At 35.1% G+C, this 27792-nt stretch overlaps 2 protein-coding genes across 2 annotated transcripts in view; one reads left to right on the forward strand and one right to left on the reverse strand.

Moving 5' to 3' along the window:
- Positions 1–8733, forward strand: part of LOC143346033 (icarapin-like) — an 84822-nt gene extending 76089 nt beyond the window's left edge. The window contains exons 3-4 of the mRNA XM_076773754.1: positions 5383–5495; positions 7524–8733. Of these exons, the coding sequence (XP_076629869.1) occupies positions 5383–5495; positions 7524–7757 (347 nt within the window). The 3' untranslated portion in view covers positions 7758–8733. The remainder of the gene's footprint in view (positions 1–5382; positions 5496–7523) is intronic.
- Positions 8734–12227: 3494 nt separating this feature from the next.
- Positions 12228–27681, reverse strand: LOC143347188 (uncharacterized). Its single transcript, XM_076776169.1, has 2 exons — positions 26804–27681; positions 12228–14847 (listed from the first exon to the last, which is right to left on the reverse strand). Exons 1-2 carry the CDS (start codon positions 27679–27681, stop codon positions 12228–12230), a joined length of 3498 nt encoding a protein of 1165 aa, XP_076632284.1.
- Between the last annotated feature and the right edge of the window lie 111 nt (positions 27682–27792).

A 27792-nucleotide genomic window follows, 5' to 3' on the forward strand; every position in this document is an offset into this window, starting at 1 on the left:
CACTGTAAAGCAACTCTCTTTTCGCACTGTTATAAGGATGCAAACGTTATCATTCGGCGTAATTTTACATACTTTTATTTCAATAATGAATACGAATGAGTGTGTTATTGCCCTAGTATGCCACTAACGCAGTTTTGACGGCTATGTTTTCGTTCTTCTAACTGTTACGCGAAGAATACTGGTGTATTTGTCACTGTTTCGGTGGTTGAAAACTGTTTTCTACAACAACAACAAAATTAAAAACAAAAAAAAACTGCAGTATCAAAACTAATTGAAAATTTTAAGTTTCGTTCGAGATCTGACGATAGAAAGTAAAAGATAAGCAATCGTATTCTATAATTATTGCGTTTAGTGGCCTCACCTTTACCAGCAACTGTGTAACATCTATACAGGATGTTCGGCCTCCCCAAAATAAGACGAAAATCAAGCATACTAATTTGTTGATTGAGGCTTCGTCAAAAAGTTATAGAAACTTTTCTGTCCATACAATATATTTTCGGTAAAGCATTTTTCTCTCGAAAGTACGTAGGATTTTGGGAATATGTCTATTGACCAAAATTGATTGGAATTGGCCGCACTAGGTAAAAATAATTTTTTTAACGCGATTTGAAATTTTTTTTTCACCAAAAAATTTCAGTAGCTTCCCCCTGTCGATTTTTCTTAAAAATTCGTTTTTCAATTTTCATAAATTTGTTTGATGCGCTACGGAAATTTTGTTTAGTACTTTTTTGTAGGTACCCATAAGCTCTAGTTCTGAAAAAAATTTCATTGAAATATATTCACTATTGTAAAAGGTCCGGACGTTTGAAGATTGGGCCATTTTTATGAGGTTTTTCTCACTTCACGGTGTTAAGGAGCAACTTTTCGAATAATTTTGAAATTTCACTAAACATTAAAATTTTTCAATCCGTTTAGATGTTATGATGTTTTAAAGATATGCATGAAATTTCAGGGGACCATTTCAAGCTTCAGATTATAATTTCGGTAATGAATTTTTTTCTAGAAAGATGGTAGGATTTCGCGGATATATAAAAATAAATTTTTTTAGAACGATTTGGAATGTCTTAATTTTGTCGGAAAATTTATCCACCTACTCGAATTTTTTCTCCAAAATGCGTAGGATTTCATAAATATGTGTATTCACCAAAAATGATTGTAATTAACCCCCACAACCGAAAATAATTTTTCCAAAATGATTTGAAGTTTTTAAATTTAATTTTTTAATAACTCTTTAACGAAGCCTCAATCAACAAATTAATATTCTTGATTTTCGTCTTATTTTGACCTCTAGAATCTCCCATTAAAATATTTCCCAGGGGTGGCCGAACACCCTGTATATTACGACGCTCTGTGCGTCAATTCTGTTTCTATCGCCATGATTGATAGAGACGAAAGTTTAACGACCTTTTCGCGGACTTGTAGATTTTTCTATGCAAACGAGGACGTCGTCGAATAATAGACTGAGCAACGTATCCTGATTGAGACTCCGCGTAGCTGTAATCAGCACCGATACAGTTGTCTATTTTGTTCTGGCAGGACGCATTGTAAACGTAATAAAATATGCGGAATTTATCGACGGAGGCTATCACGCATCCGTACATTCACGGCCTCAATTTGCGCATAAATTATTATTGCATCGCCGAGATATAAACGGTCGACTGGAATGCCATAGTATGTACAATGCGCGGGGTCTTTTCTGTCGTTAAAAATGACACGACGAGGCAGCGTGTACGTTCCTAAGTTCTAACGACGGAAAAGAACAAACCTTTTTGCGGCAATTATTCACCGAACATTGGAAATAATTAATAGGTTGGCCGGTAGATTGATAAAGCGATAGCTGCGCGGATAAAAAGTGTAAGAAACACGTAATTAAAATAAAAACAAACAAATAATAGGAACACCTTGTATAATAAGTAGATAATAAATATAATTGATATATAGAATTATATCAATAATTATAATTATTTTAAAATCACTCGGAGATGTTTTTTTACAGTATTTACTAATTAATAAACGTAGAAATGCCTCATTTCTTCCTCAAGATAATCGCTTTCATTTCTACCAGTAACTATATTTGTCTCTTTGTACAAACTACGAACAAGAATTTTTTTGCATAATTTTGCTCGAAAATGTATGTAAGTTTGCACCTCCTTCTCAGATGCTCGCGATGGAATGTTTCTGTTTTAATAACGAGGAATCGTGAAAAAAAGAAATTATAAATTATGATGCATAGTCGTACATGCGATGAATAATACCGAAGCAAAAGTTTTCAGGAACGTAATTAACTCTCGAACAGTAAAAGTTTCGGTATCCTCGTTATGGAACAAGATAAACTAAACTTTGATTTTCCTGTTGCCTTCAAATATTTGGTAATCTTTTAATAGTAAGATATCATTGATAATGAATAGTTATACTTAATAGTTTATAAAGAAAAAAAATTGTTGTTTCCTGAACAACATCAATTCCGTTGCATTATGCAGTCGTAACCAAACGCAACGTACAAGTATTCTACATCGATCGTACGACACGCAACAATTGTGGACGTTATTTACTCTTTTCTGTGTACTTGAGCGAAAAAGAAATAGCACCATTTGTTAATATCTTAATTTTTGTTAAATACATCGCACGAAACCGATCCATCGCATCTAGAATTTTCTAAATCGGTGATTCCCGAGAAAGAAGAGATCGTTATCTTAAGAAAGGTGCCTTACGAGTGGTTGCAGGGACAAAAAATAACATGAGCGTACATTTTTCGAAAAATTTCAAATAAATGCACAAAATGATAGTAATATTTGTATTTTCATATAAAAAAAATGGTGCAAGTGTATTTTAGTAGTATTAGCGACATCTATCGAATCGTATTTCAAGCTCTTAAAAAAAAACGCATAGGCATATATTTAAAAAACAAAATTCAATTGCACATATATTATAAATATAAATATTCTATCTTCTTTCGGTTCATTAATTTATAGATTAATTCTATTAATTATAGTTATTATAGAAAGATTAGTTTTAAATTTATCCAACAGCCTTTGGATCACGGTGTTAAGAAATTCATCTACTCGATTAAAAGGTACAAAAATAATTGAAAACCCAGTGTTTGGCATCGATCAATTACGTTTTCAATCAACTGAAAAAGCAACTGTAATTAACTACTATCGCTGAAACTAATACTTGTTCGCAAGATTTCGTTTCAGTTTTTCTATTATTTTGTTAAATGAAATTTGTTTCTGAAAACGAGAAAGAGCGATTGTATTCTTCAAATAAACTAATATCGTGACCTCGCGCGAAGATAGCGGTATAAATAAATTGTGGTTGCTTCGGAAAAGGGAATACTCTGAGATCGTCGACAACTCATTTCACCGACACTGTTTTCATCGACACGGTCAAATCGTCAACAAATGTTTTCATCGACTGTCCGTATTTACCAACGGGGTTTAATTCATTCGTTTCCACGAACTGATAGCTTCGTAAGAAATTGTTATTATACTTCCCAATTTGTGATGCTCATATGTGTCAGACTGACACTGTCAGTACATTTTCCGATTTTGTAACCCAAACCTAACCCAAACCTATTCTTATTATTTTTTCGATTCCAAATTCTAGATCTAGATAGTGGCCTAAAAAATATACAAAAATATGACATCCCCTTGTCCATGGCAGATTTTTCAAGTTGAACCCTTACTCTCTCGATAGTGGAGGGGCGTCGCCCTCCAAGCCCACACCCTGCTTGAAGATTATAAGTTAAACATTTTTTAAGCCAAGACTTATGTCATTTGAAATGCAACGGATTATGTCAGTGGAACGAATGAACTTAACCCTGTCGCTAAATACGGACAGTCGATGAAAACATTTGTTGACGATTTGACCGTGTCAATGGAAACAGTGTCGGTCAAATCGTGTCGATGAAAACAATGTCGGTGAAATAAATCGTCGACGATCTCAGGGTAACCTTCGGAAAAGACGATAGTTCGATGACACGAATATATCGTAGTAGGAGCTTAATTGAAATATATACATGTTATGCTTCGATTTTCAACCGCCTTTATGGTCGTACAATATGCAAACGGGAGTGTAAAGACTGTAAAGTAGAGTAACAACAGTGTTGGTGTTTTAGAATAATAACATTGCAGGAGTTGGAACATCCTTGAGTGTGGCACAGAAACGTCATGTCGCTGAAAGCATTATTAAGCCATTATCCTGCCGCTGATAAAGCGGTTAAGCATAATTTTCATTGACGATGCTATAGAAATAATTACGGCTGCTATTTTTGCATCCGCATTAGCTAGCAACTTGGCTTTACAGCGCCGTTGTATCTCTCCTTAAATTATGCTTGATGTTCTTAGTCTTACGGGCCAATGCATACCTGTCGCCCCGAGGCTTTCTCAATATCGCTTTCCGTTCCGTGTCCGAGAAACTCTCAGCTTAAGCTAACAGTGCAAGTTCGATTACACTCGTAGACCCTCGATCCCTCTCGATCCAAACACTTGGAAGAAGGCAATATATTACGACCGTGGTCGTTTGTTTCGCGCTCGGCTAATACCAGTTGCCAGCCTTTCGACAACCAAAGTTCAAACTGATAAATAACGAGACTTAAAATTATATTTAACGCTGCTTCTGTCGCGGTGTTATGCGTACTCGTTTCGACTAACAGGTGCCTCTTGCGTTCAGATAAATATAACGGAGATACATTAATTATCGTTCTAGGAAAAGTCAACAAGTCAAGGAAAAATGGTTAAAGAGAAAAAATAATTTAAAAAATGTAAAACGCTAGATGCGTGTCTCTATATTTAAAAGCAAAAAACTCTGCATTTCATGCGCCCTACGATTATACAAAATCTTTGATTCCAAGGAAAATTTAATTTATCGATCGAACAAATCGTTCAACGTTGATTTTATTCGCTATATCATTCAAACATATATTCTTTTATTATTTCAAACTATTATTTTACAATGAATAAATTTAACTGACTAATAAAAAACATAAGGATCAAATATTTTACGTCGCTCTCCTGGCATGACAAATTTTATCGAAATTAGCAATTGACATTTTGATATGTTGCTTTTTAAGTTGCCGAATTTTATCCCCCGTCAATCCGAGAAAATCAAACAACACGAACTTATGGGACGACCTAATAGTTTGTTTCGTCTCTATTATACGTACGGAGAAATATTTTATTATTTTATGTTAAAAATTAAATTTGCAATGTATAAATGAATGATATGTAAACAAGACTATTTTAATGGAAAATTGATTTCTTTTCTTTCTATACATATGCTCGTTACACTGTGCGTAGTAGCAAACGTTGCTTTAAACTTGAAAAATTGCATTTTTGCCAGCTTTTTCGGCGAAATGATTTCTATTCTCAGTTTTCTTTTCAGACGCTATGAACAGGCTGAAGGAACAGATGATGAACATCCTGTCAGGCATTGTCGATAAAGATGCGTCTTCAGACGCGATTCCCGGAGTAGCAAACAGCAGTTCCATCACCAAGGTGAGTCGGCGTAGGAATATCACAATAATTTCCGTCTGTCTCGTTTAACTACGACCCCTCAGTCCCCACCTCTCTCATAGCTAATCATTTCACCTCGCTGGCAAATTTCTTCCTTTGGTTAATACTTTGTGCGCGTACGGTTGCTTCACAATCATCAAGTTGCACGATGTATCCATTCCTCGCGCGAGCGTCTTCTTCCGGTCGTCGAGAAATGAAATTCACGCTCCGGCGATCTGCGTTATTCGCAATTATTGACGAGCGAAACCGATAAAAGAGAGATAATATTGTTATTTTTACCGTAATTGCAACGAGCTTGTCACTAGTCGGCGATAAAACTATTTCATCGATCAATATTTGACATCGTCGACGAAAATAAGAACAATATCTTTTCGAGTCGATTAAAGGTCGTTTAACCCGTTCGCATCGCTTGGAAGTTAACTTAGCCTGGCGAAAGTTAAACCGCTGTTGATATACAGGGTGTTCGGCCACCCCTGGTAAAAATATTAATGAACGACTTTAGAGGCCAAAATAAGACAAAAATCAAGAATACCAATTTGTCGATTGAGGCTTCGTTAAAAAGTAATTAACAAAATCATTAATAAAATTTGTCCACCTATAGGAATTTTTTCCCCGACAGTGCGTAGGATTTCGGGGTTATATCTATTAACCAAAAATGATTGAAATTAGCCCCTGCAACTAAAAATAATTTTTTCAGAACGATTTGAAACTTTTCAATTTCGCTGAAAAATTTCGGCACCCTACCTCCTGTCGATTTTCTTAAAAATTCGTTCTTGATTTTTATTAATTTTGTTTGACGCCCTACAGAAAAGTTGTTTAATACTTTTTTGTAGTTACCTATAAGTTCTACTTCAGAAAAAAGTTTCATTCAAATATATTCACTATTGTAGGAGTTATGGCTGTTTGAAAATTGGACAATTTTTACGAGGTTTTTCTCACTTTACGGGGTTAAAAAACAATTTTTCGAACATTTTTGGAATTTCTAAATATTTTTCACCAAAATACGCATTATTTGCCTTTTGAAACATTAAAATCCTCTAAACCGTTCCAAAGTTATGACGTTTTAAAGACACGCATGAAATTTTGGAGACATTTCTGGCCTGAAATTACATTTTCGGTAAAGAATTTTTTTCTCGAAAATGGTTACGATTTCGGGGATATGTCTATTCACCAGAAATGATTGTAATTGACCCCTGTAACTAAAAATATTTTTTTCTGAATGATTTGAAAGTTTTTAATTTCATCAAAAAATGTATCAACTTACTGAATTTTTTTCTCGAAAGTGGTTAGGATTTCGGGGGTATGTATAATGATAAAAAATGATTGTATTTAACCCCCGTAACCGAAAATAATTTTTCCAATATGATTTGAAACTTGTTAATTCCGCCAAAAAATTTTCCGGTCGGTATGGAACTTTAAACGTTAATTACTTTTTGGCGAATACTCAATCAACAAATTGGCATTCTTGATTTTCATCTTATTTTAGCCTCTGGAGTCTCCCATTCAAATTCTTCCCAGAGGTGGCTGAGCGCCCCGTATATAATTGATATTTTAGCAATTTATTTATTTAGTAATCTACAGATTTTGAATTCTAATTGAAAGAACGTAAAACGAAAATCAGGATATAAATATACATCATAATTTGAACGTAATATATACATCTATATCTTTTTTTATTAAAATTCCTATATACGGTGCTTTGTTCAATAATTTTGGCTTATATTGAAATTAGATACCAATATGGCCTCTTATTGTGCCGATTATGTTTTTTCTCTTTTGTTTCTTCCTTTGTTTAGATACATTTTTTGGAAACTTTCTTAAATGTTACTGTTCATATTTACTATCTCTTTCTTTCCGTGTTCTAACTCCCGTTAATCTCTGAATCAAAAGGTTTACCGCGCAATTAAAATAAAAAAGTATTGATAGAAGAAAGTGATGTCGAGGGGTATTCAAGGGGTTGATAAAAATCGCCCTGTGCCAAAAGATAACGAGTAAACATACCTGTTATAGGTCATCAATGGTCATGTGGTGACCATAAACGAGACAGTCTACGCAGACAAGGAGGACGAGTACGGAACGTGGATCCGTGTCCGCGTTATCTCCGTGGATCCCCAAAACGAGACGGTTTCGACGACCGAAAGGCGAGTCGAAAGCGAGGGTGACCAGACGCCAAGAAGCGTCGAGACTGTCGAGGACTTGGAGAACAATATCCCAAAGAACGAAGTGGACACCTTAACTGCTTGAAAGCAGTCGAATTATTCAAGCGATTATCTTCGGGATTGAATCCAAAGGAGCACACGCGTTCTGGTTCTTCGAAAATTTTTCAAGAAAATATGAAAATCGGCATTTAAAATTGTACCGTACGCGCGTCACCAAAACTAATACGTACTGTCAATTATTATATGTATTATATATATTATTAGAATAACGTAAAATATTTTTCATCCGCAAATCCATAATGGGTTCAGTTCCGAAGATTCGGGTAATGGAAAACTGTGTAAACAATCGCGTGTTAACAAAGCGTCTACTATCGTAGAGATATAGGAATAGAATTACATATTACATATAATATACATTCTTCAATAATAATTATACATGGTATAGTTGAGATCGCCTGTAACGAAACGACCCGTAACGTTTTAAAAAAATATCTGTACATCTTTACAGCGGTTTAGTTGGAAATGTGATCTATCTTCGTTATATATTTTATGTAAGATCTACCCAACAGTAGTGAGACTATATTTGCAGGTTGTAACTATCTATAATATTCGACAGTGATAAGTGTTTAGAGGTGAACGAGAACTGTTACTATTTTTTAAACAAATAGTAAAAACTACTATCAAATATAAGATTCCTCTAGTTTGTCTGGATGTTCCTTCATGCATTCCTGAAAGATCCCCAAAGCAAGAATATGCAGCTGGTCAATTTTGAACTCGAAGAGAAACGAGAAATGTTCACAGGATACGTTTCTATGGGTTTTAAGGAGTCCAAAATGCGTCATTTTTTATCCAAGAGCTGATGGGAAAGTTATAAAAAATAAATGTAAACTTTCAAGTGTCACCATCTGCGAAACTCACCTAATTAGTGTACTTTGTCGTTTCTGATGACAAACCATCAGCAAAACAATCGTTTAGAAAATTAACAGGTACATTGGCGACGGTATTTAAGTAGATGTTTGTATGTGTAACAATTTATTGAAATAAATTCATAATGAAAGTTGTTTCGGCCGCGAAATATTATGCCCACTTCCGAAATGCCCAAACCGAAATCTTAATGTTACCCTTAACCTAAGCTTGGCTTCCCCTACCAAAGTGATGAAAACGCGAAGCGTTAACCGGTGGAAGGATTGGTCAAGCCAATCCTTAAAGTCGTCACCTTGGCAGGGCGTTTACTCTTACCCTTACCCTTTGCAACATTTCCGTTATCTTTTTAGCAACAATTTGGGGAAAACCGCGGACAGCTCTCCAAGATCCCGGTGTATCGCAGCTGTGCGCCAACGTGGGTTTACGATACGTCAACCGTTATTGAGGCAAGAAAGAGCTCCAAAGATTTCAAATCCCATGTGGAGTTTGGAGGTTCCTTAATGATCGTAACGTAATTTCCAAGTAAAAATGTCTCGAAGTCTTAATCCTGAAAAATAGCGGGGAAATCACGTTTAGAGTCCTTAACAAAAGTAAATACAATGAATTTTGGTAACAAAATTTAGATTTTAAGACGAAATAATAACAATATTAACAAACATTTCTTCTTAATATTAATCTATATTGTTATAGATTATAATATTTCTGTTCTATGTTCCTGTCAAACTCGTCCCAAAGATGCTTCATTAAGTTCAAATCTGAGCTTTGAGTTGGCCACAATGGAATCGATGTGTTATTATTATCTTATAAAAATTTCATAACAATTTTCGCAGTATGCTTTGGGTCGTTATCACGTTGAAAGACCAACACCTTATTATTTCCAAACTTTTCTATAAATGGAAACAAATTATCCTTTAACAACTCTATATATTTAATTGCAGTCAATTTTCCTTCTATAACTGCTAAATTTCCCACATAGTTGTTATCAAAGCAGCCCCATATCATAGTAGAGTCACCTCCGTATTTAACAGCACAGTAATGATTCTTAAAATGAATCTCAAATATAATTTGTAAGTTAAACATATCTATTCCTCCCAATGATACCGTTGTGTATAAATATCTGCTGGTGTTGAATTTCACCGCCGCTGTACGAGAGATGAACACACAATGTACATTATAAGAATTATTATTGTAGATGCAGTGCTTAAAAGCGCTTGAAATTTGCCAAGGATCGTTAACAATAAACCTTTATCATTTTGTACATTTATCGTTTGGAATGATGAGTCAAAATTTGAATTGCGATTAAGCAGGAGAAAAAAAATACGTGTAAAGAAAGAACGAAGCGATGAAACTAAATTTTATAACATCTACTATCAAACACAACGGTAGCTCTATTTCTCGGGACTGTCCGAAAATAAACTTCTTTTTAACAGTTGTAGGCTCCCACTAAGTTCGTGAAGCCGTTTTATTTAGTAAATAGAAAGTCGCGGACAGTAGGTGTCCGCGGTCCCAAGGACAGGTATGGTCCCGAAGGATGGTTCCTTTACGGCGTTATGGTACGGCAATTTGTATTGTACCAAAAAGTTGCCAAAGTGCTTATTAAGTGATTTAACGAATGAGGTGTACGCTAAATTGATATATTATTCACTAACTGTGGTCCGTTAATAAATGTTGGGAATTCCCAACAACAGTTGCAATAAAAATTCTCCATAATCTTCATCTCTGCTAACACGTATGTAAGTACAGTTGTTGCACTATAGTAATGATTCTTAAAATGAACATCGCTCCAGGATTGGTAAAACTTTATAAATTATATAACATTGAAACAACTTTACTGTAATTATTTATTTCAATTTAGTCAGAATTTAATGCATTTGATGATACATATTCATCGCATACTACTATATTATTAAATTATTAAAAATTTAACGTGGTGAATAACACATTTTTAAAAATATCTTTCTAAAGTTAATAACCTGTGTCTTTCACGCTTCACGGGACTCTGAAGTGGATTCTCCAAGTTGGGAAGGATAGAAATGTTCAACTTACGAATGACATCTAATGTTCATTTTAAGAATCATTACTATACAGAGAGTTCATCCTAACGGCCACCACGATTTTTGAGGCATTTACGCTAATCTGACAATAAAATGTTTCGAATAAAAGTTATTCAATACTTTGATAGGAATAAATTGTAATAATAAAAATTTTGAAAAAATTTTTTTTTCGATAACAAACTGAGATCACCTTGACATTTTTAAATAGCACTATGCATATTTTACTTCATGTTATTATAGTTGATAAAGAAACGAATTCAACGACCTGCCATACAATGACCTTTAGCTCAGAAATTCACAGTAGTGTGTAGAATTGTAACAAAAATGGTAAAAGAATGATTGTTAACTTTATAGTGGCAGAAAACAATAAAAAAAAATTATTTTTCCACTTTTAAATGTTCACTGTTTCGGAAATTTCATGCAGTTTAAGAATATACATATACAACTTTTTTGTTTTAGATTTACAGTCGAGGAGCTAGAAGTCCCACAACTAAAAAAGAATTTCTTGAAGAAACGTGGCTTGTTGACTCTGAATATTTATATAAAATAAAAAATTTTACAATTTTTTATATCTTTAAAGGATCCATAATAAGATGGCTGATCCACAGATTGTTATCTTGTTTAGTTTGTTAAAAAAAAATCTTAAAGAGTGACATTTTTCAAGCGTTCTAGACCGGAACCTCCCTTAACCTTTTGACTGCGGTGCGTTCTCGGAAGAATCCATCAATATAGACGGCGCGATCGTCACATGTCAGTCGCTGCGACTAGTCGTCCACTGACTGGTGACCAAAAAAGTACCCGGAGATTTAAGAGACAATTCTTACGGTTTAAAAAAATAATAAATGCAAATAAATTAAAAAAGCCAATTTTTTATTCATTTTAAGTAACTTTTTAAGCTATTTTAATTTACTTAACTTAAATTATAAATTATTCCTTCAATAATGATAAGTGGTAATTAAATATAAGGAAAAAAATCGAAAATTGATGGTAAGGAACAAATTCATTTTGGCAATTTTAACATAAAAATAATAAAACAATAATGAACAAATAAAGATAATAACAAGATAAAAGAAAGAATTTAATAATCAGTTTGTGTGTGATATATTCTAACACATGGATCAACGCATAAACCGACATCGCATTCTTTGCATTCGTATCTACTTTCTCGTCGGATTTTGTGTACTATGGATAAAATCAAAAATTAAAGACAAAATTAAATAAATAAACACTTACATATGCAGTAAAGAAATAGGTTTGCACGAATCAGTGCACGATGCGAGAGCGTACGTACGAGAGCAAGTAACTCAACAATATGAAGACAACTGACTGAAAAATATTGAAACAATTGCCGATACCTGGTTGCTATGTTAGTTAGAGTGTCAAATTCCATATAGAATCAGTTGGTAAAACAGTAAAAGGTGTTATAGTAAAAAAATTTAGAAGGCGTAAATTTACGCTTTTCGTATACATATTGATAGACTTGTGTCACAGTTCACAGTTCACTGGGCTCTAAAAAGAATCCCCCAAGTTGGGAGGAATAGAAATGTTTAACTTATGAATCATGTCTGGGATTTATTTTACGAATCATTATTTTGCTGAATTTCCGGTATGTCCTTGTGTCCCCACGGTAACGTACTCTTCGAGTTCGGCACGATGTATCGTTTGTCGTCGTACGAGCTGAGAGCTTGTTTTTTTTCGCTCACCGAATACACGCAGTGCCTTTTGGACCTGATGGTATTTTGTTTAATCGATTTTGCCTCGGAATCGTCATCGACATAACGTAAAAAGTCCTCATGCGTTATATGTGTCTTAACAACTTTACGCTTTATGCCTTTTATCTTCTTGATGTCTTCGTTAACCCCGTTTACGCGAATACTGTACACCTTTGCCTTCAATCCTACAAACGTAGTCATTATCTTACCCCCGTTCTCATCTTTCATTAACCCTATCTCTTTCTCGTGAACGAGTGGCATATTGAACTGATTGTCCCTTTTGTAATTGCTGGTGTCGAACCAGTGGAGATTATTTTTCATCACATCGTAAGCATCCTCGCACTGGAGCTCGTAGATTAAACTATCGGTGTCAGTGTACAAAATCTTGCACTTTCCTGGGAGCTCTTTCGCCATGAAATCGTAATGAAAACTGTACAGTTGCATTTTCGATATATCCAGCACGCACATGCCCACGTATATAGGTTTGTTTAACACGACATTCAGTTTCTTCAACGTTATAGCCACGAAGTTCTCCGAGAAAATGGTGACACTGTGAAAGTTCGGTCTCGAGATATAATCTTCAGCTCCGTAACGACCATCCCACCGTGTCACCAGTTTCACGTTCACATATTTCCTCACGTTCTCTATAGTTTTACCGTATATGGCGTTGTTCATTAACTTAAACAAATTCTGTTGGAACTTGTTGGTAGCGGAAACTCGCAACCGAGTGTTCAATTCGATGTACTTGCTGAGCCAACGGGATTGTTCGAACTCCAATACACGATGGATTCGTTTTATTCGCAAACCGTGTTGCAAACATTGTTGCAGGTAGCGATAATGTATCACATATCGTTCTTTATCGTAAACCGTTGCCAGCAGCTTCTTTGCATGACTTAGGTTCTTTAAGCCACCGCCAGGTGGCTTGTCGCGCAACGGACAAAATGGTAGATCTGCGTGTTTGTCGTGAAGCTCGAGCAGATACACCAAATCCACCTCGAGCAAGTATCCCTTAGTACCGTCCTTGGAAATGGACTTGACGTTAAAGTTTTTGAGCTCCTCTTCTTTCAGCCATCGGAAACCTCGATACGGAAGCGGTTCGGACATGGCCGAACCGTACATGTTGTTCATATCGTAATACATTAGGTACGTAGACGGTTCCGACCGTTTGTACGTCTCAGGAAGATATTTGTTGTTTGCTTCGGCTTGCCTATGAGAACACTGGCTCAACCCCCCGCGTATCCCTTTCTCGACAAACAAAAACATATCGATATCGGTGATCAACTCGAGTTCAACATCCGTGTACTTCAACATAGCATCCCACGTGAAACCCGGAAGCGTGTAATAATGTGCGGGATCCAGTTTGTAATTTTGGATGCAATTGTTTCGAAAATTCTCGAACACGTCAACTAACAACAGCACATCCGTTTTTAAGTACAGGTCGCTGTACATGCCCAAACTGGAGACGTTGAACGCCTTCCAAACTTTCAACGCGTGATCGTAATCGTCCTCCGACACGTCTGTGTCGTTCAAACGATCTTTAAACTGTTCGCGAGAAGGTAAATGTTTCTCGCTCAGTTTCTCATAAGACGACACGTAATCATACGGGAAGACACCCTTACGTGTGAGAAGATCGAACTTATCATCTGAAAAATTCCTAAATTCGTTTCGTAAGATTGTTAAATGGTCCTTTTCGAGATACGAGGACAGGTTGTCCAAGCTCGAGTTAAGAAAATTTAGTGAGTCGATGAAACGAAAACTTACGGGCTTGTACTCTTTCTTCGTCGTATCAACTTTCTTCTCGAATGATTTATACTTCTCGTTCGTTATTGCCAGGACCGTCATCTGGCCCTTGAACGCATTGGCAAATTCTTCTATAAGAAAATGACAATCGTAACCGGACATATTGTGAGCCACCACAGGCACGAAGAACATTTTTTTATAATTCAGATTACAACCCTTGTGCGCCGGCCCTCTGTACGCGCCTGTCAAGTGACAATGATCCTGCACTCTTTCATCAGTTTCTGAAAATGGTTTTTTACATATGTGGCAATTAGTAGATTCCAAAAAATCCTTGCTCTGCTCCGGCGTTAACGACGACATAGCTTTTATATTGTTAAATTTCTTTTCTAATTTTTGTCCCAAATCAAACATTTCCTTCGCAAACCATGTCACGCATTTTATATCTCTATGCGATTTGTACACGCACAAAGACTTATCGTAAGAACAGTGCACGTAATAACCTACGTTGAATGGCTTGTGCCTCTGATACTGTTGAGGATTCTTCGTTTCTTCGGGCTCTATGTTCTCTAACATACACTCTATATCTACGTACACGACAAACGGCACGCGTTCCTTACGCGCGTAATTTTTGAATTTTAACCATTTATCCTTTTTGGTAGGAAGAGTGATTGCGCACTTGTTTATAAGCTTGCAGTCTCTGATATGAGTGTCTAATTTTGTTTCCGAAATGAAATAGTGGAGACACCTATAACAGAAAAGAGAATAATTCGATACAAAAATTTCAATTGATTTGGATTAAATGGTTTTTACATTATATCCTTCTTGCAGCACGGATTCAGTTGCCTTACGCATGATTTCGATGGAGATAGTGCCTCTTTCCGTATACTATTTACAGTTGCGAACAAAATTAAGTAGACAATTAGGAGAAATAGATATGAATTAAATTAATCAAAGTAGTATAACTATTACGCACTTAAGTGTTATACAAACATTGGATAAGGCACTTAAAACCGGCCATCTGAATAACTTGGCTGCTATTGGTGATAGGAAAAAATGTATCAGGCCAAAATTATTTGGTATCGAGGAGCTGATCATCCGATATTACTAGTTTCTTCATAGGTAGAGGCATCAAGAAGATATGAAGGTCATCTCTGTTTCTTTTGTTGAAGTAAAAACTTCCTATTCCAAATTATTAGGATGTCGACCTTACAGGCGCAATAAAGCAATCAGGAAAAACTCCAAGGCTTCGAAGTCGCAGCGTCTTGGTGTGTCGAAGGTCAAGCGTACCTGAAAAAGGTTGACCGTTGCATCTGAACTTGCTTGAAGGTTGCCGTTTTTCGGCAGTTCGACGCGAAGAGTCGGTGCGGACAGAACATTGTAAAGTCCTGGGATATTTTTCTTTCCACGCGAATATACAGGGTGAGTCACCTAACATTTGCACTTCAAATATCTTTGTTGTTTTTAAAGATACGTCAAATGTCTTGAGGACAAAATTGAATGGTACAATAGGACTCACACGATCCCAAATCATTTCAGTCATTTTTTTTTTAAATTAAGGTCACCTTCATTTTTTTAAATAGAATCACCCGTTTTGAAACACCTACAATGATAGTCCCTTTGATTAGGAATTGAGTTAAATGAAAGAAACGCTACATTCGAGTTGACCAGCGAAGGGCTATATTGTTCTGCGGGTGGTACGGTCGTCGAGGCCAAATGTAGGCACCGACGACAGCGGCCATCGCCGACACGCGAAACAATATAACCATAAAACAGCTGCAAAAGAGACGCGGCCTCTTGTCGCGTTGGTAATTTGGAGTTCCGTTTCTTCCTCGGTAAATTAACGCGGCCTTCGACTTGGGGAGGAAACCTCGGCCACTCTCGCCAGCGTGTCCTGGAACTTTCCTCCACCACCGAGGTGAAGGAGGAGTCCTCTTCTCCCAAGTCGATGGCCAATCAATCGAGTCATGATTCCACAGAGGAATCTGTAAACCACCCCCGAGTGTACCTCTTGGAGGGGATCTAAGCTGAGAAGGAAACGGTCTCCGGGCACAAAAGTCACACAACAAATCGTAGGTTGTAAAGAGTTAGTCATTTTGAACGCATATTGGAGAACGGGAGAAACAATTCTTCCTATAGTACAATTGCGCTATTAAATCCATTATACAGTCCACTTGCTATCGTTATAAAATAATCGTTTTAAAAAATCACAACTACATCAATTTCAATCCCGACCAAGCATATTCGAGCGCGAACAATAATCATTCAAGGTCATTCAAGGTAACGGTTGGAGAAAATGTATAAGATTTAAAATATGAAAGCAGAATACCTGTATTTCACAAATGTTCAAAATAATGGCCATTTACATCGATACATTGCTATAAACAGGCCCTGAAGGAATGTTGAACTCTGATAAGTACATCCGAGGTGATATTCGCACATGCTGTGATGATCCGCTGATGAATATCTTCAACTGTTGTTGGAGCATTTGCGTATGCGGTCCCTTTTAGCAGACCCAACAAAAAGAAATCCAGTGGATTTAAGTCAGGCGAACGTGTTGGCCATGAAACAGTACCACCTCGTCCAATTCATCGCATCGGTTTGGAAGCCTAGAATCCAATGTTTCTCTTGCTACTCGTGCATAATGGACCGGACAGCCATCATGTTGGTACCACATATCGTAACGGTTTTGTAGAGGAACATCTTCCAACAAAATTGGCAGATCTTCTTGCAAAAATTGAGAATATTTTTGCCCTGTCATCGTTCCAGTAATGAAGTATGGTCCGATTACTTTATCGTTCAAAATACCACACCATACGCTCCATTGTCTTTGGTGATCAACTTCTCGAAGCCAGAATGGATTGTCAACAGACCAATAATGGGCGTCCCGTAGATTAATTGAGCCATGATTACTAAATGTTGCTTCGTTCGTAAACAAGACATTAGAAAAAAATGAACAATTTTGATGTACTCCCCATTGACAAAAATTAATTCAATTTTGAAAATCACATCAACTGACTTAAATCCGCTGGGTTTCTTTTTATTGGGTCTGCTAAAAGGGACCGCATACGTGAATGCTCCAACAACAGTTGAAGATATGCATCAGTGGATCATCACAGCATGTGCGAATATCACCTCGGATGTACTTGTCAAATTTCAACATTCCTTCAGAGCCCGTTTACAGCAATGTGTCGATGTAAATGGCCATCATTTTGAACATTTGCGAAATACAGGTATTCTGCCTTCACATTTTACATCTTACACTAATTTCTCTGACCGTGACTTTGAATGACCTTGAATAATTATAGTTACTCAATTCCTAATCAAAGGGACTATTATTGTAGATGTTTCAAAAAGGGTGATTCTATTTTAAAAAAATGAAGGTGACCTTCATTTCTTTAAAAAAAATAACATAGAAACAAAAATATTTTTGGCATCATGTGAGCCCCATTGTACCATTTAATTTTGTCCTCAAGACATTTGACGTATCTTTAAAAACAACAAAGATATTTGACATGCAAATATTAGGTAACTCACCCTGTATATAATCAAATATATACATACATATATAAGTTCTTTTTCAAAAACCTGTGTCTTTTTTATTAAAGAAGAACCTGCTTCCATTACATCATAATAACCCCCTGAACATTTTTAAATGGAACGGTAGGTTTTTTTACTTACATTCTGATAGAGTATTTCAAGACGAATACAATGACCTATTGGGAGGGTCATTCCTGGTCTGGGTTAAGCCAACTGTGGTGGAAAATAATTTACTTTGAGGAAATGGTCGAACACTTCCTTGCCGTGTCTGGTTGTTGATATTACTTCATCTTTGTCTCGTAATCTCTTGTTATGGGGGGTCGTTGAATGGAAAAAAAAACATTCAATTACGTTATACACTTAATCTGAGTGTATCTGTGTATGATTCCAAAATACGTTATTCAATAGCGGAGAAAGTAGATATGATTTTTGTTTATGGGGAATGTCGCCAAATTGTAAGAGATGCATTCCGTTCTGATCTATATTTATGAATGTTATTAAAAACTTTTCAAGAAACTGGACGTGTAGATAACAAAATACGAAGAAGATCCAAGACAGCAACTGATGAGCGAAATACAGTGGATATTTTAGCAGCTACAACATAAAATCCCTATGCTAATACAAGGCAAGTAGCACATGAAAGTGGCATCAGTCAACAAAGTGTTTGCGGATATTACAATTAAATAAATTCCACGCTTTTCAAACCGTGCAAATTTTTGTGAATGGAATCTACAGAAATTACAAAGTGATGAGCAGTTTTTTACTAAAGTTTTGTCTTTACGGATGAAGCCACATTTACAAACTGTGGCCAAGTCAATCGTCATAATATGCATTATTGGTCAATAAAAAATCCTCGGTGACTGCGAGAAGTGGATAAACAAAGACCTTGATCTGTAAACGTTTGGTGCGGACTTCTTAACAGTTAAATAATTGGTCCTTATTTTATCGATGGCACATTAAACACTTCGAGATATAAACACATTTTAACGGAAATTTTGCCACATCTGTTGGAAAATATTCCGCTTCACACACGGTAAACTATGTGGTTCCAACAAGATGGATGCCTTGCTCATTCTGCACGGTTAATTATTCAATTCCTCAACGTGATATTCGAAGATCGTTAGATTGGTCGTGCTGGAAATCATAAATGACCAGCACGTTCTCCAGATTTAACACTTCTGGACTTCTATTTGTGGGAAAGATTGAAGCAGCAAGTGTGTAATGAAATACCAACAACCAAAGAAGATATAAAAAAGCGTATAAGAGTTTGTGCCGCGATAAACACAACTGAAATTCAACATGCCGTATTATCCGTCAAGCAACGCTTCAGAACACGCCGCAAACATTAATGATGACAAAAACACTAATCGCTCCTTCGTCTTAAAACCACGCAACTCATGTCTCGCTCACAAACCCCCCCACTCTCACACGCGATTCAAATTAAACTGGACATCATTCATTATATCCTTCACTCCTACAATACTCTATCAGAATGTAAGCAAAAAAACATACCGTTCCATTTAAAAAACAGAGATGACCTTCATATATCCTTGATGCCTTCACGTATCAAAAAACTAGTAACATCGGATGATCAGCCCCTCGATACCAAATAATTTTGGCCTGATACATTTTTTCCTAGCACCAATAGCAGCCAAGTTATTCAGATGGCCAAGTTTTAAGTGCCTCACCCTGTACATTATATATCTTAATGGTACATAGATTATTTAGCGAATATTTGAAATTAATATTTACATTTGCGTTGAAATAATGTATATTTAACGCAAAATCTCTTTCGTAAACGATGCTGATTTTTCTCATTATAACAATTTTTTTATACAATAAAAAATTAAGATCACTTTAATTTTTTTAGTAAAATTGTATTTTTTTTCCATAAATCGATGCATCTTTATATCCTCTTAAAAAAAGTATTAGAGGCTTTAGGTCGAAAATTGAATAGTTTAAGAGTTATTAGTTTAGTCCCGAACTCCCATATACAGGATGTTCGGCCACCTCTGAATGAAATTTTAATGGGAGATTCTAGAGGTTAAAATGAGTCGAAAATCAAGAATACCAATTTGTTGATGGAGGCTTTGTTAAAAAGTTATTAACATTTAAAGTTTCGCTCGTATTGAATTTTTTTCTCGAAAATGCGCAAGATTTCGAGGGTATGTCTATTCACCAAAAATGATTGTAATTAACCCCTGCAACCGAAAATAATTTTTTCAGAACGATTTGAAACTTTTCAATTTCGCCGAAAAATTTAGGCACCTACCCTTGTTGATTTTTCTTAAAAATTCGTTTTGATTTTTAATAATTTTGTTTGACTCCTTACAAAAAAGTTGTCTAATACTTTTTTTTGTAGATACCCATGGGCTCTACTTCAGAAAAAAATTTCAATGAAATATATTCACTATTGTAGGAGTTATGAACATTTGAAAATTGGACCATTTTTATGAGGTTTTTCTCATTTTGCGGAGTTAAGGAATAACTTTTCGAATATTTTTTGAATTTTCATATATTCTTCACTGCAATACGCGTAGTTAGCATTTTGGAAAATTAAAATCGTTCATTCCGTTCAGGAGTTATGACGTTTTAAAGACACGCATGAAATTACAGGGAAGCATTTCTGGCTTCACATTAGATTTTCGGTAAGGAATTTTTTTCTTGAATATGCGTAGAATTTCGGGGGTATATGTAATGACCAAAAATGATTGTAATCGACTCCTGTAACTGAAAATAATTTTCTTAGAACGATTTGAAATTTCTAATTTAATTTTTTAATAACTTTTTAACGAAGCTTCAGTCAAGAAATTGATATTCTTGATTTTCATCTTATTTTGGCCTCTAAAATTTCCCTTTAAAATTTTTCTCAAGGTTAGCCGAACACCCTGTACATACTAGTCCGGGCTACGATATAGCGAGGTCGAAAACTCGAATGGGTGTCAATGTTTACATGTTTCAGCTTCCGAAACAAGGGAATTGACAGAAATACGAATAGCTAAGGTCCTTGGACTATAATCAGGGCTTAATTTGGTCAGGTCAGAAATTAATTTGTTTTTGAATTTAAGCAACTGCAATTTCTTGTCGGTTAGATACTGATTAAATTCAATAGGAAACATTTTTTTTGTCAGATCATCGAAAGGGGCTGGAAAATCATGGGGACTAGTTCGTATGCCTCACCCTGTATAATAATAGATGAATCGCGTCTCCAATCAGATACGAATACTGATACTGATTCAGATGTAGGCATAATATAATATATAATTGGTTTAAGAAATTTATTTAATGAAAAAATTCAAATAAGTGTTAATTTTTTATTCTTTAACCTTATATTCTATGTACTCCTGTGATTAATTCGATTTTTTCAAGCATTCTCGATAAACTGACAAAAAAATTTTCCAATAAAAGTTACTCAGTAATTATGTGACAACGAATGGTAAACGAAAAAATTGGAAAAAATCTTTTTATTCAATAAAAAATTAAGATCACCTTAATTTTTGTAATAAAATTGTATCTTTGTATCTCGATGATGGTTTTGGAACGAAATTGACATGAATCTCTGTACGTTGAGGACTCAACAGACTACTTGACTGATGCACTCTGCATTTTTTTGTTTGTATTTTGGGAATACAGCTGCAACAAAAGTTAATTGCCGGTCTTGGCACGATCTCTTTTGATGGTTACCGACATCGTGCCGATCGATTAATCAGCATGCCGTTCGGCTTTTCAAGCCATGCTATCCGAGGTCTTTAGAGTGTTTGGCTTTGCCGAGAAGTACTTAGGGTGCCGATCGGCCATGCTAGATGACAAATGCCGACGCAGTGGAGACGCAATTTTCGGCAAAAGCCGACTCATAAGGAAACTTCGCGAACGGTCCGGCTTCGATTTTGATGAAACTTCGTACACTTATAAAACAGCCAAAAATAATCGATACGTATTTTTTTTAGCTGCGGTAACTCGAGTTTAAGGGGTGAAACCACCCCTTGAAGTTTTGGCTCGAAACGGCTACCTCGAAAACGGAAAGACATACGAAAAAATTGTTAATGGGCGAGGCTAATGGTTTCTTATGTGCAATAACATGGTGTTAAAAAATTTAACAAAATACAATTTGTTTATAACAAAAAACATTTATTAACTTAATTTTTCATTTTATTGAAATTTTCACAATGACAAAAAATGACGAGCATTTCATTTCAAATCCATTGGTATGTAACATTTTAGAATTGCCTCTTATAGTTTTGCAGATTTTTATGATTTACATCTTGCGCGTACATCCACTATGGTAGTAGCCGTTCTAACTTTGATTTTAATGAAACACTGTAGGCTTGCACTAAATTATACAGTAACAAGTAACAATAACAGTAACAAGTTTCTTAACAGCAATGAAAAGATTAATTGTTTTTATTACCCACCTATGACATCGTGACAAAGGTGAAGCGATTTATAAATTATAAATACATACAGTGTGTATAGCAATTACTCTATGTAGTTTCGACAATAGTGGTACTCGCCGAAAGAATGTTTGAAACATAAAGATTTCTTACACGATGCACATTTAATTATTGCCATGTTACCACAAATATGGCATCTTGGTTCATTTTCAATAGAATAGCAGTACTCAACAGGATTCTGGAATGCATTTGGTTCTTCATCTATACAGGGCATTCGGCCAACCCTGCGAAAAATTTTAATAGGAGATTTTAGAGGCCAAAATAAGACGGAAATCAAGAATACTAATTTGTTGATGGAGGCTTCGTTAAAAAGTTAACAAAATTGAATTAAAAAATTTCAAATCATACTAAAAAAATTATATGTAGTTACAGGGATCAATTACAAGCATTTTTGGTGAATAGACATACCCCGAAATCCTACGCACTTTCAGAAAAAAAATTCTTTACCGAAAATCTAATGTGAGGCCCAGAAATGCTTCCCTGAAATTTCATGCATATCTTTAAAACGTCATAACTTCTGAACGGATTGGAGGATTTTAATGTTTAAAAAAGCAATCAACGCATATTTTAGTAGAGAATATGTAGAAATTCTAAAAATATTGGCAAACTTGCTCCTTGATCCCGTAAAATGTGAAAAACCCCATAAAACTGGCCCAATTTTTAAACGGCCGTAACTCCTACAATAGTAAAGGTATCTCACTGAAATCTTTTTCTGAAGCAGAGCCCATGGGCACCTACAGAAAAGTATTAGACAATTTTTCTGTAGGCTGTCAAACAAACTTATTAAAAATTAAAAACCAATTTTTAAGAAAAATCGACTAGGGGAAGGTGCCTAAATTTTTCAGCGAAAAAAAAAGATTTCCAAACGTTCTGGAAAAATTATTTTCGGTTGCATAGGTCAATTACAATTATTTTTGGTGAATAGACATACCCTCAAATTCCTACCCACTTTGGAGAAAAAAATTCGAGAACGTGTGAAATTTTTCGACAAAATTAAAAAATTTCAAATAGTTCTGGAAAAATTATTTTCGGTTGCGGGGATCAATTACGATAATTTTTGGTGAATAGACCTATTCGCGAAATCCTACCCACTTTCAAAAAAAAAATTCAGTACAGGCGAAGCTTTAAACATTAATAACTTTTTAACGAAGCCTCCATCAACAAATTAGTATTCTTGATTTCCGTCTTATTTTGGCCTCTAAAATCTCCCATTAAAATTTTTCGCAGGGTTGGCCGAATGCCCTGTATAGATGAAGAACCAAATGCATTCCAGAATCTTGTTGAGTACTGCTATTCTATTGAAAATGAACCAAGATGCCATATTTGTGGTAACATGGCAATAATTAAATGTGCATCGTGTAAGAAATCTTTATGTTTCAAACATTCTTTCGGCGAGTACCACTATTGTCGAAACTACATAGAGTAATTGCTATACACACTGTATGTATTTATAATTTATAAATCGCTTCACCTTTGTCACGATGTCATAGGTGGGTAATAAAAACAATTAATCTTTTCATTGCTGTTAAGAAACTTGTTACTGTTATTGTTACTTGTTACTGTATAATTTAGTGCAAGCCTACAGTGTTTCATTAAAATCAAAGTTAGAACGGCTACTACCATAGTGGATGTACGCGCAAGATGTAAATCATAAAAATCTGCAAAACTATAAGAGGCAATTCTAAAATGTTACATACCAATGGATTTGAAATGAAATGCTCGTCATTTTTTGTCATTGTGAAAATTTCAATAAAATGAAAAATTAAGTTAATAAATGTTTTTTGTTATAAACAAATTGTATTTTGTTAAATTTTTTAACACCATGTTATTGCACATAAGAAACCATTAGCCTCGCCCATTAACAATTTTTTCGTATGTCTTTCCGTTTTCGAGGTAGCCGTTTCGAGCCAAAACTTCAAGGGGTGGTTTCACCCCTTAAACTCGAGTTACCGCAGCTAAAAAAAATACGTATCGATTATTTTTGGCTGTTTTATAAGTGTACGAAGTTTCATCAAAATCGAAGCCGGACCGTTCGCGAAGGTTCCTTGTCAATGGGAACGCGGCTTAACATTGAACTCCAGAATTATGTCTATGTGAAGGACTTCTATGCGCTATTTGTCATTAAAGAAATATTTCAAGAGATAAGATAAGATAAATGTTGGTTGAATGTCATGGTACAAACATAAGTGTGCTCTCGTTCAAGATGTTATTACAACGCGAAAAATATAAACAAGCGCAAAGTATTCTTTTCACTCTCACGCAGTAGTCTCAAATGAACTCTTTGGTTGATGCGTAAGCTTTGCATAAAACAGATTATTTGTAAGGAGACAGCAGAATGTCAGTAAGAATAGAATTTTCAAATCAAATTCGTAATTCCATTATAGCGAACTGTCGAAATAAATTAAGTCACTGTATAGTAGCAATAAAAGTACAGTTTTTCTAAAAATGTGGTCGAAAAAGTTTATAGAAAATATTTGCTACATGGTACCGTTGAAAATTTAAAAGGCCGCGAACGTAAACGTTGTAGCACCACTGTGAGAAAAGATCGTCAAATTACTCGTAAATGTCGACTAACTCTAAGAATCACAACGCGAAAAATTGAAATGTTAAAATTAAGTGCGCCATTGAAAATAGTACAACAGAGGTTGCAGGATACGAGGTTAAAATACTACAAACGCAAACATAAGTTGCACATTAATAACATTATCAAAAGGAAACGTTTAACTTTTGCTAAAAAATATACAAATATACCAGTATCATTCTAAAGAGGAATAATATGGAGCGATGAAAACAAATTTAAACTGCAGCAATTAAAAAAGAAGCATCATGTATAAAGAAATAGAAACGAAGCATATAAAAAGCTGTTTTGTATTATTACGTCAACTGTTAAGGGTGGAGGGTCACTAATGTTGCGGGGGGTGTTTTTCGTGGAATGGAGTTGGCGATTTGACACAGTTTCACGGAATAATGAATGCAAATAGATATATTGAAATAATAAATGAAAATGGGACTCGAAGAAGAAATTATTTTGCAATAAGATGATGACCCGAGGCACACTGCTAAAAGAAAAACAAAAAAATTTTTGAGGATTCCAATATTAAATTATTGGAATGGCCGGCACAAAGTTCGGATTTGAATCTTATCAAAAACAGTTACAATTAGCGTTTAAAAATATTGATAAAAATTATATTGAAAATCTGATAAATAGCATTCTACGATATTTAAAAGCAATTATTGTAGTAAAGAGTGGTCATACTAAATATTGATTTTATATTTTTGTATATTTTATTACCTGTCCACTTATTTTTGTCCCTTGGCAATTGACCAACATTTTCGTTAAATATACATTATTTCAACGCAAATGTAAATATTAATTTCAATTATACGTTAAATAATCTATGTGCCATAAAGATACATAATATATAAAACTTAATTCCATAATAGTTATACTACTTTGGTTAAATTTAATTTTTACTTATTTCCTTTACCTGCCCACTTAATTCTGTCCACAACTGTATATGTCGCATGCTAAAACGCAACAGGAATTATTTTTACATTTGTAAAATATACATTTGGAGTAAGTTGTTATAGTAACAACATACCCCGAGTCATCGGAACTACTAGCCTCAATTGATATATGTGGCAATATTTACAACTATTTTGTTTATATTTTCAAATATTCTAATAAATGCTATTACAACATGTCCTTAAATGTTATTTGATTTATAACGGCAGAACAATAAATGATATTGACATTAAATAATTGAATACGACAAAAAAATAATGACTGCAAAATATTTACCTACCTCTTGTCTAAAACTACATAATTCTAACTATAAACTATAAAATGTTTGACAGCGTGGCGTGATCAGTTTATGTTTTCAAAATAATTTAAAGCACAACACTATCTTTTTTCATCTTAATGATATAACCGTCGGAACAACCTACCTCCGAAACTTTTAATCTCAGTTTCCCCTACAAATTTTGTAATAGATACGGTTGACACGGTGGTAATTTGCTTGTTTCAAGCGCGTGAAAACTACGGGTCGATTCCTTCGTTTCTTGCAAATTTTTTTGCTCCTATTTTTTAGTTTTCCACGATTGTTACTTATGCAATATATACGAATGAAATAACTTTCAAATTAGAATAAACAAATGCATGTGTAGCGCATGCGCAGCATGTGACAAAACAAAAAACGTAAAATCCAAATTGACAAAACGGAACAATGATTATTATTTTATTTTCCTTCATTAAATATATTGAGTGTTTACTACTTATTTCACTTATAAATAGCAATTTCTTTCGTACTAATAAACATTGCAATAATCGTAAAAACTAAAGAAAAAGAGAACAAAAATTTGCAAAAGTCAAGGGAATTAGACTTGCGTATACCCTAACGCGTCTGAGGCAAGAACTTTGTCACTGTGCCAACATTGCAAACCATGTCTGATGAAAAAGTTTTCATACTTAAAGCATAGATGATGCGCTATGTACAGCGCCATAAATAAATTTTTTTTTTTCATTAAGCACCAAAAAACACAAACGCCAGTACTCGTATATTTTTCTTTTGGCTAAGGAACAGACAATTTTTATAAGTTAAAAATTCTAGAATGACGAACGAGTCGAGCTTATGGGACAACCTAATACTTAATCGACTTAAAGAGTCTCATTAATCTTGCGATTAAAAATTTTGTTTACTATCACGTAATCACCTGTCGCAAATGTATATCCTGTGCTGGTTCTTGCTGGCTTGCGACGAAATGAGTCGAGAAAGGTTTTTTATACACACGAAATGATTATTCGGCGGTGTTTTCTGATCTTGCAACATTAACAAACGCACGTGGTTTTTTCGCACTGTAGGCGTTAATCGCAATACCACGCACTTCTCCTCTTTCCATCCGTACACGTTGACAGATATATCGTTGTCCTTTTCGAATTTTTCTATCTGCTTCAACGTAATAGAAATCTCGAAATCCTTTGTTTTTAATACATCTTTGTAGTCGGGGTAGGACGACGGTTTGGATACATTGCCCGTCGGAGGGTAGAGGCCTGCTATCACCGAACGAAAGAAACAATCGTTTCTATCCGACTTTACATTTACTACAGCCTTCTTAAGACGGATTATCTTTGGTACTTCAACACAACAACCGACCCGCAGAGGATTGTATTTGTTTATATTTATTGACATATGCGATATCGCGTGTAACTTCCAACCACTGCCTTCACACTGGAATTCCTCCATTTTTGCTAAAATTCGATCCATCACGTGTTCTTTATACCAGTTGGACAGATTCGATTCCACGTAGAGATCACAATTAGTCGTATTGAAATACATTTTTTGTTCGTTCTCTTCCAATTTGAATATCGCGACAAACATGATGTTCACCTTCACCGATGAGTGCTCTGTTATAGCATCTTCAACCTGAGCGAGCACTATGTGCTCTGCATCCTGCATGAATTTTATCGGTTCAATGTATGTTGTGTTATAAATGACGCCCGTCTGGATCCGACATTTGAACGCAGACGTTACAAGTTCCCATCGTAACGAAGTGTCCGTATTCTCCCCAATCGCACTCTGAGACGCTGCCATTTTTGTCAAATTATTGTTAATGTATATAATCGTATTATTCGTTAGATTACAACATTTGCAACTTCGTTTGCGCTTTCCACTTATTGTTAAAACACAGTGTACAAGGTATAC

Source organism: Colletes latitarsis, chromosome 10 (assembly GCF_051014445.1).
Source record: "Colletes latitarsis isolate SP2378_abdomen chromosome 10, iyColLati1, whole genome shotgun sequence".
Classification (NCBI taxonomy): domain Eukaryota; kingdom Metazoa; phylum Arthropoda; class Insecta; order Hymenoptera; family Colletidae; genus Colletes; species Colletes latitarsis.

Bases quoted from the DNA above. Each gene is read 5' to 3' on its own strand.
- LOC143347188 (XM_076776169.1), bottom strand. From the start codon at position 27,681: ATGGCAGCGTCTCAGAGTGCGATTGGGGAGAATACGGACACTTCGTTA. The intron at 14,848-26,803 runs GTGATTACGTGA...TTTCTGTTATAG, and splicing joins AGGATATACATTTGCGACAG to GTGTCTCCACTATTTCATTT.